This window comes from Pygocentrus nattereri, chromosome 26, assembly GCF_015220715.1.
Source record: "Pygocentrus nattereri isolate fPygNat1 chromosome 26, fPygNat1.pri, whole genome shotgun sequence".
Classification (NCBI taxonomy): Eukaryota; Metazoa; Chordata; class Actinopteri; order Characiformes; family Serrasalmidae; genus Pygocentrus; species Pygocentrus nattereri.
Genome location: NC_051236.1, coordinates 27,978,317 through 27,996,008, shown reverse-complemented (window position 1 = coordinate 27,996,008; position 17,692 = coordinate 27,978,317). Strand labels below are relative to the sequence as shown.

The 17,692-nt window shown below is 41.9% G+C and overlaps 1 protein-coding gene across 7 annotated transcripts in view; it reads left to right on the top strand.

The window, feature by feature from the left end:
• Positions 1–641: 641 nt before the first annotated feature.
• The window catches only part of farp2 (FERM, RhoGEF and pleckstrin domain protein 2), a 67,138-nt gene continuing 50,087 nt past the window's right edge, over positions 642–17,692 (top strand). For 6 of the 7 annotated variants that reach the window (XM_017697954.2, XM_017697952.2, XM_017697953.2 and 3 more), the window contains exons 1-2: positions 642–714; positions 3,701–3,950. In XM_017697954.2, coding sequence (XP_017553443.1) covers positions 3,750–3,950 — 201 coding nt within the window. In that variant the 5' untranslated portion in view covers positions 642–714; positions 3,701–3,749. Of the gene's footprint in view, positions 715–793; positions 993–3,700; positions 3,951–17,692 lie in introns of those variants that run through there. The other variant, XM_017697950.2, reaches the window with a different exon arrangement.

Genomic DNA, 17,692 nt, shown 5'->3' with positions numbered 1-17,692 from the left:
TGCCTCATGATGCCCTCAATCGTACCTTTCTGTCATGAAAAGATTTTTTTTACATCTCAGGCCAAAGCCTTATCTTAAACAGACGTCAGTGTGTGCAGTTACCATCAGCACTGCTGTAAACAATTCTGAAAAGTTTCTCTAGAAAGCTGCATTTCACATTAAACCACACTAAATGAATGTTTTCGTCTTAACAATGTAATGATGGAGAAATTTTGAAAAAAAATGGACAAATTTGAATTCCCCTTTAAACCACTCAAACCCTATCTTACACAGCAAAAACCATACAGGATATGCATTTCTTTATTTATTTATTTCCATATTTCACCTCACTATCGTCTTTATAGTCTAGTGTGTGTTTTTGATAGGAACACAATGTGAGCTCGAAATAAAAGTCTTTCTATTTTATTTGGTCAGTTAAATACTCATTTATAATCCACCGTGTAAGATTTGGACCCTCAGAAACTTCAATGGAGCACAAAAACAATTGCTTGAAATAACCAATGACTGAGCTGATTTGAATGTGACTTAGCCAATCAAAATTCAGAGGTGGATGGCCACTTGACCAATAGTGATAGAATGCCTTTATGAGACTGTGGTCCAATAGGAGGAGAGCTTTCTCCTCGATCCTCCAATCAGAACGCGCCTTTGTGTGCGTCTCGCCTGCAGCTCTAGTCGAGCGAAAGAGTTGAAGAAGCACAGAGGGACGGGACAGAGGTAGGAGCTGCTTTACTGCCGGAAAATCGAGTTAATTCATTCAGTTCTGCTTTAAAACCGCTTCTTGAACGAGTTTAAACGTCGTCTTTTATTGCTGCTTCAAATAGTCGGGGGGAGCGCGACTCTGGAAGTCTCCAACTTTGTGCGTTGCTGTGGAACAGATCAGAGCTGTGGCTCCGTGGAGCTCCGTGGAGCTCATGGACGAGCGTGTTTGTTTACTGGAGAGCACAGATTTGAAGATTAGAGTCACTTACTTGAAGTAGTTCGGGAACAGAGAGGTGACCATTGCTCTGTGTGTGTGTGTGTGTGTGTGTGTGTGTGTGTGAGTGTGAGGGGGGGTGAGGGGGGTGAGGAGGGTGAGGGGGGTGGGTGGGGTGTGAGGAAGAGTAAATCAGGTTGCTGTTCTCAGTGGGTTACTGGGTTGTTGAAGTTCTTCCTCACGCCAAAGCCAGTCAGTGGTCTGGACTGCAGTGTAATGAATAGCTTTCACTTTAAATTCTTACTCAAATGATCTTTCAAATGTTTGAAGCGCTCGTTTATATTAACTTTATAACTTATCTTAACCTGAGTATTTACTTCTATGAATATCATAATCATGGATTCATATGTTCGCCCTTATTCAGCTCTCGAGTTGAAGTGCAGGGTTACTGCTAGACCGCATTGGTGCCTGTTTAAAGGACATTTAGGGTTACAGCAGGACTTATTGTTGTATTATTAATTATTATTGTGAGCTTTGGCCTCAGTCTGATCACCCTTTCTCTTTTCGAGACTGAATGATCTCCTTTCTCTGCTTACACAATGGCACAAACAAAACACAGACACAGACGTGATGGTGAAAGGAGGTTAAAAGCCTTTCACATAATTCATGCATTCTTAAGAAAATCTTAAAGGGGCTCTCTGGTCACAATCAGAAATGTAACCAGGGGCTTCGCCTTTTATTAAAACATACCTACCTGTTTCCCACAGCGGTGACACTATGTCAGATCTATGTCAGATCGTGCTTGGAGATGTGTGATGGATGTGTGAGGGTGGGCAGCTGGAGTTGTTTATAAGGTTTTTCCCGCTAGGTGATGTTACTGCTAGGAGGATATCGTGTGGATTTATTAACCTATAAAGAAGTGCATTTCTTTACTCCCCTATGTAGTGTTTGAAATGCATTCTGGGTGTTGTAGTGAGAGAACATTGACGGCTGAATCCAAAAAATGGATAAATTGTGAACGCCGTCAAACCAATGAGCCTGAGGGATACAGTGCTGCGCTACAGAGTTCTATATAGTAGGGTTGTGTATCCCAAGTTAAAAGCACTCATCCCTGGCTGAAAACCAAATGTTCATTGGTATCTTTTTCAAATACTGGCAAAGTGCAATATCAAAATTATGCTGCGCTCTAAGCGAAAATGGTTTTGGGTAGTGAAGAGAAAGCCTTCTTTGAGATATTTAGAATTGCAAGTAAAAGAATTTAACTTTTGACACTTTTAACCGTGTGAGTTATGCGATGTACTGCACAGCATAACAAAACACGTTAAACGCTGGTTTTAGGTCGGATTGCCCCGGCGCAGGTTCATTTATAGGATGCTGCATTTGGTGCAGTAGCACACTGAACGTCTAAAGTGGCTGTTTTGTTGGCCAAAAGTAAAACTTTGAAGACGTGTAAGGAAACATTAGTCCCTTTAAAACGCCCAGGCCTAAGGCCACATCACCATTTAAAGGATCACAGCCCTGGTTGACTAAATCCTGTTCTGCAGCCCATGGTGTGTGCTGCTTGAGCTGATGAGTTTGGGGTACGCATCAGCGTGCCAAATGCTTACCACAAAAATGTTGTGATGGAAATCATTAGGGCCACGTCTAGAATAGAACACAATCCATTTCAGTCCTGTGAACTTAATGTGCTGAGAGCTTGCTGTATTATAGCTGTTTCTTGTCTCCATAATGCATTTAACGTGGTAAAGTGACAATGTCAGAGTTGGAAACCACTGGCATGATATTTTGTGCGTAGATGGAGATGCAAACGTAGGGGGTAGTGGTCTGCATAGGTGCCTGGAATTGCTTGCATGTGCACAGAATGAAAAGCTGGACTCGACCAGAATGAGTCAAGATTTCTAATTCTGCAGGCAGACTGTTATGGAAATGTATGTTTACGTGACATTTCTACGTACGAAGTTAACACTTTGTGTTTGTTGTAAACACAGAACTGTGGTCTCGTTGAGTTATAAGGACCCAGATCCTACATTTTTCTTTTATTTCTTGTAACAGATTTTTTTTTGTCACTGTATCTTTAAGGCTGATTATGTAAATGACCGCTGCCCTGTGTTGCCCCTCATTCAAAAACGGTCCAGGCCAAAACGCTCCTTGTAACTTCATCATGAAAGAGTGGAGCTAACCTGCTGTGGGCTGAGTATGCAGATTTAAATGTAGAGGTTTTTGTGACATCACAAAAACAGTTCATTCAAAGCTGGTTAGATTCTACATATGGACCATTTGGACTGGATAGTGAAAGAAATGTTTCTGAAACTTTAGGTTTTATGTACTTAGTATGTACTAAATAAAGAGTAAAAAAAAAAAAAGGAATTTTCCTCAGTCATATGGGCCTTTTAAACTGCAGCATAAGGAAATATTCTCCTGATGTGGTTTCCCATGGCAGTAAAACAAAGCATGCTGATAATACAGTCACAGTTTGTTTTGGGGGTGGATCCATTTCTTCCTGGTGCGTCACATGGAATGATTGATCACTTTTCAGCAGAGGGTGAGCAATGTTTCTGCTAGGCTGTGTCAGACCTTAGACGGACCTAACAGTTGCGCTGAGGCACCCACCAGTACAGCATGCACAGCTCATAGAGAAATAAAAAAGACAATGTTTCCCAATTCCTGCTACTGTAATCCCCCTGTCCTGCACATGTTTTCTTGCTCCAATCCACATTTTAACCCCAAAAAAGTCTCAAGCTTGTTTGGGTTTGTTTTTCTTATATGTATTCTTTGTTCTCTTTACAGGCAGGAGAGAGTGTGTGTGTGTTGAGGGTGGGCTGCGGCGTGAGCAGCAATGGGCGAGATTGAGGGAACTTACCGGTCGCTGCAGACACCTGGCACGCGTCTGGGCTCGCAGTTCAATGCGGGCATCAGTACCCTGGAGCCTGGGCAGAGCCTCAGCACTGCCATGGGCGCAGGGGGCAAAGGCCAGAGCAAGGCCCTGCAGATCCGTGTCCAAGGCCTGGACGATGCTCAGGAGTTCTTCGATCTCGAGGTGAGTGGCTTGGGCTTCAGTCAGTCTTTCACTTTCATCCAGAGCCAAAGTTCTTGTAGGCCTGTGATACTGAGCTAAAGCACAAATGTTTGAATGCTTTGTGAATAAGGAGAAATATCTTTGAGATTTTGTCAGGTCTACTCTTGTCAGTACTGCTGCACTTAACGGTCCGTTTATGTCGTTGATGTCAAACTGTTACACTGAAATTGACCAAATGTGAATTTGATTGTACAGATGCGCCAAAAATAAAACAAAACTGCTGGTGAAGTCACATTTGGCTGTGGGCAGCTTTGATGAATAAAAGCCAGTGTAACCAAATTTTAGATGTCACCAATAAAGATCCATTTACATCACAGTTTATTGGTACTTTGGTTTTCGTGTTTGTGGAATAAGTGAATAAGCGTAATTGTGTATTTATATGCTTTGACAAATTACAAACTACACGCTTACTTGTGTACCACATTATCTATGCTTCTATCAATGCTGCTAATTTGGTATATTAATATTAATACTCCTTACTAGCTGTGTATTCCATAAATTCCAGCTTTTCCAGCGACCGTATCAGAACAGTTCACGATACTCCAGCTTTTACTGGTTTACACCCAGTTCTGAACAGGTACTGAGTATAAATCAGTAAAATCTGGACTGTTGTGAATCAGATGGGCCTCCCTATCCACGAATAAGCAAACAAGTTACCCTTGTGGCTGGACTGTAAGAAAAAGAATGTTCTTCTTCCTCGGCGTCCCTGTTTGCGTGCTGTTTGTGGCGAGTGACAGCTGCCACATGGCTTTGGTCTTCAAATCCCTTCTTCTTTAAGGCTGCTTTAGGCACATGCCCCCAAGTCACACTCTGAAGTCTCTGAGCTCTGGCCCTGCTGTGGCTGCATGCCACAGAGATCCCTTAGCTGCCTTACTTATTGTATGTTCAGGGCATAGCCTACTTGAGCCTGCCAACTGGGAGAATGCTCTAGAAAAATGGCTCAAGAAAAGTAAGCTCTCCCTGTGCAGTGTTGTGAGTAGCCATGTGGCTTTTAAAGCGATAATTTGGCAAGAAGGTGATTTTTGAGTTTTCCACTTAGGCCAAATGTTGGTGTACAGTAGTCCATCAATATGTCAAGTAATCTCACATACACTTGCTTATGTGCTTTCTGACATTTTATTAAGAATGGACAAAAGTACAATCATAGTTACATAGTGCTCAATATGTAGGAGAATCCATCTCAAGGCCTGAATTTCCATCCATGCTTTTTAAGCTTCCATTGCTTACTAGACATTGCTGCTGACATTAGTTTTGCACTGGAGCCATGAGTCTAAACAGGCTGACTGCCAAGCACATACATGTGCAGGCCTGTCACAATTAGTACATAAATGCCTGATCACTATTATTTTAATTTAACTTTACTCAACCGTGAATATTTAAGCTGACCACAGTTATTTCCCACTACTATTAGCTTTCACAGTCATATGTTTACATGTGAAATGGCTGTGATCGTCCATTGTGTTGAGGCAAGTGCATGTAAATAAAATAAAGCAGAAAATGCATCTACTGAGACATGCCATAGGTCTTAAAAACCAAAACGTTCTAGCTTGTTATTGGTGCTGTGAAACCGTAGAGGGCCATAGTAAGTAATGTTTGTTTATTTGAGCTCCAGATTCCTCCGTCTTCAGTTGGGAGATGGGGAACAACATAGCTAACCAGCCAATTTGGCCTCTTTAGGTTAGTCATTAGCAAAAGTTTCAGACTGCAGTTGGGACAGGGAAGCCATTTGAAGGCTTGCTTTGGTGCCTGTCATAGGGCAGTAGCTTAGGCCTTTAGGACTAGGTTTCAGTCCTTGGGCAGTGTTGAGTGGCCATATGGCTTTTAACTTGAAACATTCTTGTAGTTCAGACAAAACAGTTTGCAGGGAAGACATCCAAAGTATGCACAATGAGGATGTGAAACCAAGTAGATTCATTATGCCTCATTTTCTGGGCAGACGTTGAATGTATGTCACTTTCCATTGCAGGGAAGGTAAGGGGCTTGCTGGATTTAGGTGGGATGGAGGAGCAGGGTTTTTCTCACGCGTTGGAACTCGCACTGAGGTGTGGATGGCTAGCCATCATTCCTCCCTTCTTCCAGAGATCAAAAGCGAGAGTGTGATAAAGCCCTGTGTTGGGGTAGCACCACTGTGCTAAATGAGGACACAGCTGAATAGAAATGTAATCTTTCTAGCATTTAGATGATAAACTAGTGGTCCTGGCTGTAGTATTGATAAGTTACCAGATAGCCTTGCCATGTATTCTTTTTTCTGCAGTATTGCTTAGTTAAATCGCAACATCTTAAATGCAGAAAGAAAATAGAGGAGTTCTAAGCCTGCACCACCGTGTCAGATTAGAGGTCTTCCCTCAGACTCTCGCTCTTGATTCAGCAGCCATAAGAAGGCTTTGTAGTGGTCTCGTTCATGCAGACGGTAACACAAACGAAAGACTTGTGCAAGTCGTGTGTGTGTGTGTGTGTGTGTGTTGCTTCTCCAGCTTGGTATCACGTTTTGAAACATCTGTTTCCAAGATGTAGCTGGGTTTTCAAGCTCAACATCTGTGGGAAAACATCCCAAACTGATCCACAAATTTCTATGACCTGAAGAACCAAAAACGATGAAAGAATAGAAATGTTTATTCGCATTAGTGGATGATCACAATGGCAGAGTACTGAACAAAGTGGCTTTATTTTTTTGGGCTATGCTGTAAAAAGCATTACTAGCTTGAACTCGTTCCTCCTACAGTGTCAGCGTCTAAGCTGATAAATCTTTAATGGCTTAAGACCTTTTTTCTGTCTTGTCCTACAGCACAAGCCTGTCTACACATCTCTGATACTGGTTAGTAATGATTGGTTAATTAGCAGTGGAAGTGACACTGCACTGATTAGCGATACACTGATATCAGTGCTGATTGATGAGAAACCACAGACCATTTCACTTCCTTGGCCAGCCAGCTTGTAATTTGCCTTGCTTTCTAAACTTGGCAGATCCCAGTACGTGTGTGTGTGTGTTTAGGAAATATATCTATCCGAGTTTTGTGGCTTTTTTTTTTTTGTGAAGGTCTACAGGTGCAATGCAGTGTATACAGTGCAGATCATGTATCCAAGCAGTTAGCGATTTAGACAATAAACAGTTTGGCAGTTTACCATGAATAATGTTTAAGGCATCAGGGACCATTTTATAACCACTTCTTGTAATAACTGTCTGTGAGGTAGCTTTTAAAGCCTTTAAACTCTTTGGACATCTGGTGCCTGTCACCACCACTGTGAATAATTCTGGCTCAGGAAGTTTCTCTAGAATGGAATTTAAATCGCTGTGAATGACTTAATTTACATCTTAAAGACTTAATTGTTCAGATATTTTGAAAAATCGATGGAGATCACCTTTAACAAGCGCTATATTGTGCAGCTCTAATGTGCAGTGGGCTGCACGCACCACTCCTGTAACTATTGCAGTTACCGCCTCTGACCCGACAAACCACAGGCCTGTTCCCTCCCTCGCTGGAGCAGTCCCTGTGCCAGCGGGCTTGTAATTTGCCTTGCTGTCTAAACTTAGCAAGCCTGGAGCAAGCCCTGCTCCAGAGTATTTATGGAGCAGGTCTACTGTGTGCTGTGTGATATTTCTTGCTAACTCGGGGAATTGGGAGGATGTGTTTATAGGCAAATTATTGTCCTTCAGCACAATTTTTTTTGGGCTGTTTTACAATTTAAAAATGAAACATTAACAATTAAAGCCTGAAAAAGGCGTTCAAGCTCTTCTTACTTTGTTTGGAGTTGTACAATCTGTTTTAAAATGGTAGTACAAACTAGTTAGGTGCTTGTTATGTTCAGCAATAATGATGTCTTATAGCTCCTGAGCGTTTAACCCGTTTAAACCCAAATTCTCTTCTGGGGTGCAGTCATAATCTTGCTCTATTATAAATTTTACAAATGTCAATACATTACATTGATTGTGTAGTATTTTTAAGAGTTATAGCAAGAACACTTGAACACATTGTGAACAGTGTTACAGAGATTTGCATTGCATTTCAGGAATGCAGTTCATTACAAGAAATATTGACATTTTAAAACATTTAATTCACACGTAATTACAGAGCTCTTGATGCACATACACCCGTAGATACAGTGTACATGTAAATATATTTATGGACCACAGATCTGTATGCATAGTGTGTCTGAGTGTATGTGTGCTGTGTGGTGATGTCTGACATTTTTGGGAATCTGTAATCAAATGGTACAAAAGTTCTAAATGAGGATGTAATGTACACAAAGCAGTTTCCAGTGGCAGCCTCTTTTTTGGGATTGGTGACACACCACTCCAGAGTGCTGCACATGCCCGTGAGGAGTGCTCGTGTAGTGTGAATGGTTCAATGTGATTTTCTCAGTTCTTCAGCACTTCCGCAACAAGCAGTAGGAGCAGCGAGGAGCAGTAGCCAATCAGAGTGTGAAAGAACTCTGGGAAAGAGAAACGTGCAAGCAAAACAATGGAAAAAAAAAACGTGAAAAAAAATCCATAAACATTGACCAAGGCTGCTGCTCACTGCTACAGAGGCTAAGTCTGGAGTCTGAAGGAACCTTCTGAGGCAGCTTTCTCCTCTGAGCTGGCAGTGGCAATAGTGCTCTGTGTGGACCAAGGAAACAGAGGGAGGCTATAGGGTTGTGGAAAGAGAGCAAATCCTTGCTTTGAAATGATTTCAAGTAGATTTGTGTTCTCTTCTTTTTCTCTCCTCACACTTTATTGCAGAAACAGTCTGTTCTTCAGCACCAGTTTGACCTGTAACGCTTCTCGCCGTTGTTTCCATGAAACAGTGGGTTGTTGTCAGCAGGCACTCTTGGGTGAAAGCTCATGTAGTGTGTTTATGGGTGTTTATGTGTATGAGCCTCATCTGCAATGACTTGTGTAGTGTGCACACTGCTACGTTGACAGACAACAGGTTGGAAGCAGTAAATGTGAACAGTGGTGATTCTGAGATGTTAAGCTATTTTTTTATCCACTACGCATCAACTAACGCTACTGGAATCTAGTATATGGACCAGTTTGTTTCTTTTGAAATTTTTAAGATTGGTGGCAGTTCGTTAATTGGTCAGCCCATATAGATGAGATCTCCATTTGCTGTTGACGTTAGGGTTGTAACAGAGCATCATGACATTTGTGATATCGCAGTGCAAAACATGTGAGTGTGTGTTGTGGGGAACGGGCGTTCTTTTAGTTATTCCATCTAATGCAGATGTGTTGTTTGAACACCCTTTGCAAATTATCAGGACTTTCAGCAACTCCCTCCAGCGCTCCTCCTCTGTACCAGCTCTAGAGCTGTTAGCAAGTTTGTACAACAACATGGCAATAGTATAGCATATTGTATTTTTCTTCATTCAAATTTTGGTCATGAGAATATCAAATCGTGAAGCTAATATTTTGAGTCAAATCATGGGCTGAGTGAATTGTTAAACATCCTGCTAGTGTTCAGGCCCAATGCGCCTGCCTGCTGTGTGAGGCCTCGCTCACAAGGCCAATAGGAAACGATGAGGAAGCAGCTACAGCTCAGGCTTCCTGTCCCATCCACACTCAGGGGAAAAGTGCACACGCCGCGGTGTGTCATCCATAATGAACAATCACCCAATCTGTCAGTCACCACCAGCTACCACCACCATCGCTGTGGTTTACAGCACATGAGAGTGCTTGTGTGTATGTGCATGCTCCATGGGAATCGGATCTGTTGATTACCGCTAGGTCGCTGAAGTATGTATGAATACGTGACCTAAATCTTGCTCTCTGTACGTAGCCATAACAATAATGCTGATAGCAGCTGTGATGGTAGGGGTTCTGCTGAGACTACTGTTCTTCCTAATCTTCCGCGCCATATGCTCCCTCAGAGCCTGGAGCTGAACTTGGGCACATTTACATTAGTGTCCAGCAGTTGGTCTGCGCAGTGTTTTGCACAAGCTCAATATTATCTTTGTGGTGGGTAACATTTTCTTACTCGTTGAATAGCCTAACATCTGTGAAGAATGTTTCGCGTGCATTAACAACTGATGTTTTCAGGCAAAAGTGCAGAGCATCTTTCTATGAATCATGAGAATGTTGAGATGTAAACATTATTCAGAGTGCTTTGATGTGAAGTGGGACACCGAAGATAAACTTACTGACTCAGGTTTGTCGATGGTGGTCTTGATGGGAAGCTGGAATCACCATTTTATTTATTAGCCAAAGTGACCAGTGAACCTATATGTGTGTTCTGGGTTTTGTAATGACAGCGGTAAAATAGTACCAATCTGAAAAAATAAGATTTCTTTGTGGTACTACTTTTTCTTGCAACAGCCTGCATAGACAAAGGTGTTTTTGGCCAAAACTTCATCTCAGAACTATCGTGAAACAAGGTCACAGGCATCAGGCAGTGTATTCATAAGCATGTTTTGTATAATAGCTTTCTGTGAGGTACTCTTTGGATGTCTGGTTCCCAGCACCATCACTGTGAACAATACTGACTCAGTAGGTCCTCTAGAACAGAGCGTTTCACATCAAACCTCACAGAACCTTACTTTTCCTTGGCCCTGTCAAATATCAGTTAAAGGCATCCACTTGGACTGAACTTGGGCGAATTTGTGGGGAATGTCATGAATGTGTGTTTCAAGCCGGCCGAGTGCTATTCTAACCCTCAGTGGAATCCGCCGTTGTAGCTCTGCAGGGGGAACAGCAAAAAATAGCGGCCGTTGAAGGGAAGACTGCAGGGAGCTCTCAGAATACCCCCAACCTTGGCCTGTAGATGGGTGTTTGGGGATCTCTCTTTAGACTCAAAAACAAAGAGGGACAGTGAATATTCTGATCATTAGTTTAGATCAGTCTGAATATTATCTCTACCTTCTCCTCGCGTGGTGTGTAAAAGGCCTTTTATCATTAACTGATGTTGTTTTTAATAGCCTACAGTCTATCAGTTGTACCTATTTCCAATGAACATGAACATTTTGAATGTCAGCACTGGTCTAACACATGTATACACATGTATTACGTTTTTTTTAGACATAATTGATCAGTAGGCTTTTAAAAGGCCTCCTATCATTTAAGGTGTATATGTAGGTTAACCGAGTAAACGTCCCCAGAGTCCCCAGATGTCTCAGCTCTCATACATTAGCCGGAGTGAGCTGTTTCAAATGGTTTCAGCTGAGATAGCTGCCAATCAGAAGGCATCAGGCTAAGCTAATTGGCCACAAACAGAGAAGTTTGCATAACTGTTGCAATTTTGTTCTTTCTTAATTAAGCATCATGGAAAAAATGAAAACTTTTGTTTTTACACAGCTTTTATTCAACTGCACTGCATTAGGTTTTTAAGGATTTGATCAAAATTAAGGTTCAGCTCGCACTGTGTTTGCTTCAGCAATCTGCTTCAGGCTTAAAGGCTAACTAGGCTGTTGTTTTGTGCTGTTTATTGTTATGCAAAAAAAATTGAGACTCTCAAAGATGCTGTATGTAAAGACATGTTACTTTAAAGTGCCAAAGTTTTGGGCTCCGATAGTTGTTTGTAGTTAAAATATAACTTTTTTGAGTTTTGTTAAAAATACAGCTTAAGTTAGTTTTTCCATTGAATCTGTAGGCATAGCAAGCATTCAGTTGTATACCAAAAAATTGGGCATCCTGGTCACCTTACATGTTTGACGTTTTGAGTGAACACACAGTTACTGTTTATTTACTGAAGTGAACATTTTGGAGAAACATTAAACATAAAATGTGACCTGTGCAGAAGCTGTGGTGCATTTTTAGATTTTATACCATTTTCCCAATATGGTAATCTATGCAAAATAAACAGAAATTGTGTACTAAAATATGCAGAAATTCCATATTAAAGTGTGCTCTCTGTAGAGGATGTGTCAACTTATTTTCACTTAGTTCAACAGAACGTATAATTTGCTCTAAGGTTTTCAGACTGGCATACGACTGTGTGTCAGGGCCACCAGAATACCCACCTGCACAATCTTTCACGTCACTGGACTAGAGTGTGTGTGTGTGTGTGTGTGTGTGTGTGTGTGTGTGTGTGTGTGTGTGTGTGTGTGTCTGTAGAGGGAGTGGGGGAAACTGACCAATCCTATAACTGAGCTAAAATCTTGTACTCTGAGTAGGAAGGCTGCCAAAAGTAATCTACTGAGGGTCTGAGTGTTCAAAGAGAGAGAGAGGGAGAGAAGAAGTGGGGAGGATACACTTTATCTCCCCAATGACACCATGCAATGGGATATAAATACGCTTCAGCAGTGTTGTGAATACCCTCCTTGTTTGGACAGGAATTTTTATGTGAGTCTGTACAAAGCAACTGTTAGGACCGGAGTTTCACGCAGAAAACCTTGTGTTCTCCCAGGTTCTGCTCTTGGTAATCCCACGGTGTTTCATCTTTTATTATTTATGGAGTGGCAAATTTGAAAATGCAGATCATGCAAACAGCAAACGAGAAACTTAAATCTGATCCATCTCTGCTTTGCAGACTTGTAATTTAATCTGAGACTTGTTCTCTCTGCATATGGAAGCAAAAATAGATACAAATTGCAGTGCTGAATGTTTCATCTGGCTTTGTGTTTCTGTGGTGCGAGCAGTGCTCTGTCCACTGTCTGTAACACATTACATGTTTCTTTTGCTTTAATACAGAAATGGCAAATGCATTTGTCTCCTTGGAAACTGTCTCATCAAAAGAGAAAAGCTTTCTGGTTGATGAATGACACAAATCTGGCGACAGAAATACGTCCTTAGTCACTGTGTGTGTGTGTGTGTGTGTGTGTGTGTGTGTGTGTGTGTGTGTGTGTGTGTGTGTGTGTGTGTGTGTGTGTGTGTGTGTGTGTGTAAAATGTCATAGATTGACGTCTGAAAGCCTTAAATAGTTGGGATCTAAATCTCTGACCTCACAACAATTTGATTTGATTATGATTCTTTTCTTTAGGAAACATCTAAATTAGAGATTGTATATTGTTATCGATAGGCATCAATATTAGGGCTGTCATGATCATTGCATTTAGCTGATGATCAATTACAATATAAATAGTTTTGATTAACGAGTTATTTGTATTTTTGCAGCTATTACATTGCAAGCCTTGACTGACTGACTGACTGACTGACTGACTGACTGACTGACTGACTGACTGACTGACTTGCTAGCTGTTGGTGCTGTCACTTTCAGCTGACAACAGAAACAGCTCCTGCCTTAAATAATCAAGCTTTAACCTACTGCTGCTCAAAGGTGAATAAACAAACATTACTCACCACTGCCCTCTAAAGGTGAATTTAACAAACATCAAATAAACAAACATTAATGCATTTTTCCACCCCTGTTACCAAGACCATTGTTTTAAAAAACTGTATGGTGATTTTGTGTTGTGCTAGTGCATTCAGAATATATTTTTTTGTCCCTTGGGGTTCAGGTGTGTGTGCATGCTGCTGTGGCAGTAATGCTATGTGGGGCAGCCCAGCTCCAGGCCCCTCCCACACCTCTCAGAAACAGAAAGACGTCCCTTGTGGGGCAGCAGGGCAGGAACAGTGGCTCCTTTTATCCAGAACTTCATAACAACAGCACAGTAACACACAGCCCTTCTGCTGGACTTCACTAACACTACTAGAGAGAGCGAGCGAGCGAGCAAGACAGACAGATACTGCAAGAGAGAGAGTGACAAAAAGACACTATAAGACTATAATAGCACTATAAGAGACAGACAAAAACTGAAGCAGAAGCAGAAAAATAGACACTAAAGTAGAGAGAGACAGACGCAATGATGAAGGCACAGAGACGCTGTGAGAGAGAGACATAGACAGACGGAGATACTATGAGAGGCAGCCAAAAAGTGAGGCAGAGACACTGTGAAAGTGAGACAGAGGCCGTGCTAGAGACGCAGAGACATTGTGTGAAAGAAAGACACAGACACTGAGCGAGAAAGAGAGAGAGAGAGAGAGGGTGTGTGTGCATGAATGAAAGAGAGACAGTGTGTGGATGAGTGAGAGAGAGAGAGGGAAAGACTGTACATTTATTGTTGTAGACTGAGTAGGTTAGAGACAGACAGAGAGAGAGAGAGAGAGAGACAGACAGACAGAGAGAGACAGACGGAGATACTATGAGAGGCAGCCAAAAAGTGAGGCAGAGACACTGTGAAAGTGAGACAGAGGCCGTGCTAGAGACGCAGAGACATTGTGTGAAAGAAAGACACAGACACTGAGCGAGAGAGAGAGAGAGAGAGGGTGTGTGTGCATGAATGAAAGAGAGACAGTGTGTGGATGAGTGAGAGAGAGAGAGGGAAAGACTGTACATTTATTGTTGTAGACTGAGTAGGTTAGAGACAGAGAGAGAGAGAGAGAGAGAGAGACAGAGAGAGAGAGAGAGAGAGAGAGAGACAGACAGACAGAGAGAGAGAGACAGAGAGACTAGCAGTCAAGACTGCTGTGGAGTGGGTGGTGAGAGCAGGACAAGACCCCTCCAGCCGGAGTAAACAAGTGCATAAATAGCAGAGTGATGGGCTGGGGGGACTGTGATTGCCGGGCTGGGGAGCTCTGAGGGGTGGGCTGACAGGTTGGGGGACTATAAGGGGCGGAGTGGGATGAAGAGGCTATGAAGGACTGCAGGGGGAGGGGGATTGAGGGAGTTTTGGACTCTGTGGTTGTGTGTGTTTAGGGAAAGCCTGCACAGGAGGCCATTGAATTTCACAGACTGTTCATGGAGCTTCAAAGCCTGGTGGGAAGGGCCGTCTCAGCATGCTGGGGCTCTGTGTGATTGTCTCAGTGTCTGAGAGTCGTTTTCCACTCTAATGCGGGGGGAGCTGGACAGGGAGCAAGCTGATTTGTTTATTTTTTACATTCCTTGTATGCAGAATGAATTAAAGGCCTCACTGAATTGAAGGTTCAGAGGTGTCAGATGCAGGCGTTTATGCTGACCAGGACAGCGTGAGAATGGCGGGGGAAGATTTCACACATCACCGCTTGACCTCCCCCTTTCTGTTGTCTTTCTGCTGTTCGCTTTGACCTGGTAGTACTGCATGGGACATCTGCAGACTGTCTGTGCAAGACCCGTCTTTATTATTACGTTAGTCTGTTAGAAGTTAAAATTAGGAACGAAAGCTTTTGATCATGTGCTTGCATATGGAGATCAGTTGATCTGGAAGGCTTCATTTAGAGGAATTAGCGTTCTGCTGCCTAGAGTCTGTAGTGCTTGGTTGATAATCACAGCTGATAGGTAAGAAAAGCCACTGGGCAGTAGCTGAATTGTCATAAAACATTCATTTAAAAAATTGTATTTTTTTTGTAAAACACCAGTCAAAGGTACTTTTAAACGATGTTTGGGTAGTTCCTCAAAACAGTAATCCGTTACAAATGACTAATTATTTCTCTCACTTTTATTTATACTTTATTACTTGTATGTTACTCTCTAAAACCCAGACATACCAGTTCCAACTAGAATGTACAAAAGAGAACCTAAAAGTCCTTTTGGTGCTTTTATTAGAAAGAAATTGGCAGTTATAGCAAACCTTGTGTAAAAGGCTTGTCAATGTCCATGCTTTCACTCTCAAAACCCAGCCAGTAAGGAAGGGCTGATGCTTCTACCATTGCCGCGTATTTTTTTAAATACTCCATAATAACAATTATAATGTTTTAACAGTAAGTCTGAATAAAACATTGTGTGGATATTAATACTTTCCTCTTTAGTTCTGTAAGTTCCTTTACAGCTTGACAATTATTGCCTTTCAAGCATCATCATCAGGTTACATGTGAATCATTGACAATATCTGGTTACGCTGCCGTATCTCCAGGCCTGTGTAGATGGACGGGCACAGATAATACATGACAGTGAAATTAGTTAATATGGTTCAATTAGAGACACATGAGTAATGAAAGTAACAGAATTTCTGTTAAGTCAGTGACCGTGCTATACTGTCACCCTAAGCTGTTGGTAAATGTAACCGTTAATCTGTGCGATTCCTTTTGTTCTGTAAATTTGTGATTTTCACAGGCTCTTGCCTGGCATGGGTACCAGAAAACCTTGAATGAAAAGTGAAAGTGATCGTGTTGCTCCAGTGTTCAAAAGTTGGATGTAACCTCACAAGAGGGCTTTAGTAAGACATCCTTTCACATCCGTAGTTTAAAGTTTTTGTGATACAGTCGTGTGTTTGGATGGAATTCAGCAACTGTCCAAAGCCTTCTCTTATAAATGTGTTTAGAGTGAAAAGCTTTCATGTTCAAAGTTCGGTCTTTGTGGTAATTAACGGGATGATACAGGTGCTGATGGGGAAAAAAGGCTGCATTCCTTTAATTCGCTGATTGTCTTTTTAGTCTAGTAATCTTCCTTAGAGGTGCAGCAGAATGAATGAAAAGGGGTCTTCATATGGGGTGCGAATCATTTAAACTGCCACCATTAGAAACCACTGATATCCCTCGCCATGTCAGCGCATGTTGGCATGCCGTGGCTTTTACATAGCAAGTGTTAGCTTTGGGCTTAAGCAGCAGTCTAGCATGAAACGCGTGTGCACACACTGATTTTGGCTCTAATTACGTCTCCGTCTGCCATCTCCAAATGCCCCCCATGCCCACACATAGGCAAACACACGCTCTCGCTGGGCCAGCTTAGCTTCTGCCATACAACACAATTACTGGAACAAATTAGAGACCGTGCTTAGAGAGCGTTGTGTGAGAGAGCTGTTGGAAAATCCTTGAGCCTGCTGCTCTGGATTGTTCCCTCCCCCGAAGTTGGATCACAACTTTTGCCATCTCCCACTCTGATATAATTTGAGCGCGTTGAAGCATAACATAACAGATTGGGTCTTTGACTGGGTCGCCCTCTTTGGCCACTGCCGTTGGCTTTGACCTCAAAGAGCTAGTAGGGGAGGGAGTTCTAGAGGCCTAGTCTGAATTGGCTGGAAAGCATTTAACGTGTGAATGGAGCCCCCAAACAACTGTCTCAAGTGCTTTATGAACTGATAAAGTCTAAATTATTAACAATTTAAATGACATCTAAATGCATAGATTTTAGAATATTTTCATTTAATGTACATTTTATTTGAAAATTATAATATAATTATATAAGTGTTATTCATCTTTCAGAAGATATTTCTGTGGAAATATAAGATAATTCACTTGGAAAAGCAAGGGAGAAAGTCAAAGGAAAATAAGTGAGGAAGAAACAGGCATTTTAAAAGATGGGACTTCTAACAACTGTGCAAGAGCGGATAGACCACCAAAACTGTCACCATCAGAGAAAGAGTACCTAAAGATTTCATCTTGAGAGAGAGGAGCAATCAAGCGCCGCTCTTTCTTCCAATCTGAAAAAATCCACAGGTGTTTTTGTCCATCCTTCCGTTCTGAGAAGACAACTCAACCCTATCTGAAAGAATGTGTAGCAGTCAAGAAGCCATTAATGACGTAAGAAAATGGACAAGAATGAAGAATATTTGCACATCAAGCAAAGAAGCTGCTGGTGTTCTCAGAATGATGGACTGACCATCCCAAGGTCCAGACCTCTAAATGACTAAATCTGGATTTACTTGGTGCTTGGATTGTTAGCAGCAGAAAATGCAGAAAACCTCTTTGTGGAACTGTGCAATGTGGAAAAATGCCCCTGCAGATCTCTTTGAAAAACTGAAAGCAAGTGTAGAATATTCCATACCAACATAATGTAGGCAACTCGGACACTTAAGATTCCATAAATGTTGTCGTAAAGAATTGTGATCGTCAAATAGTTGTGAGGTCTGAGATTTACACCCCTATTAAACACCTGATT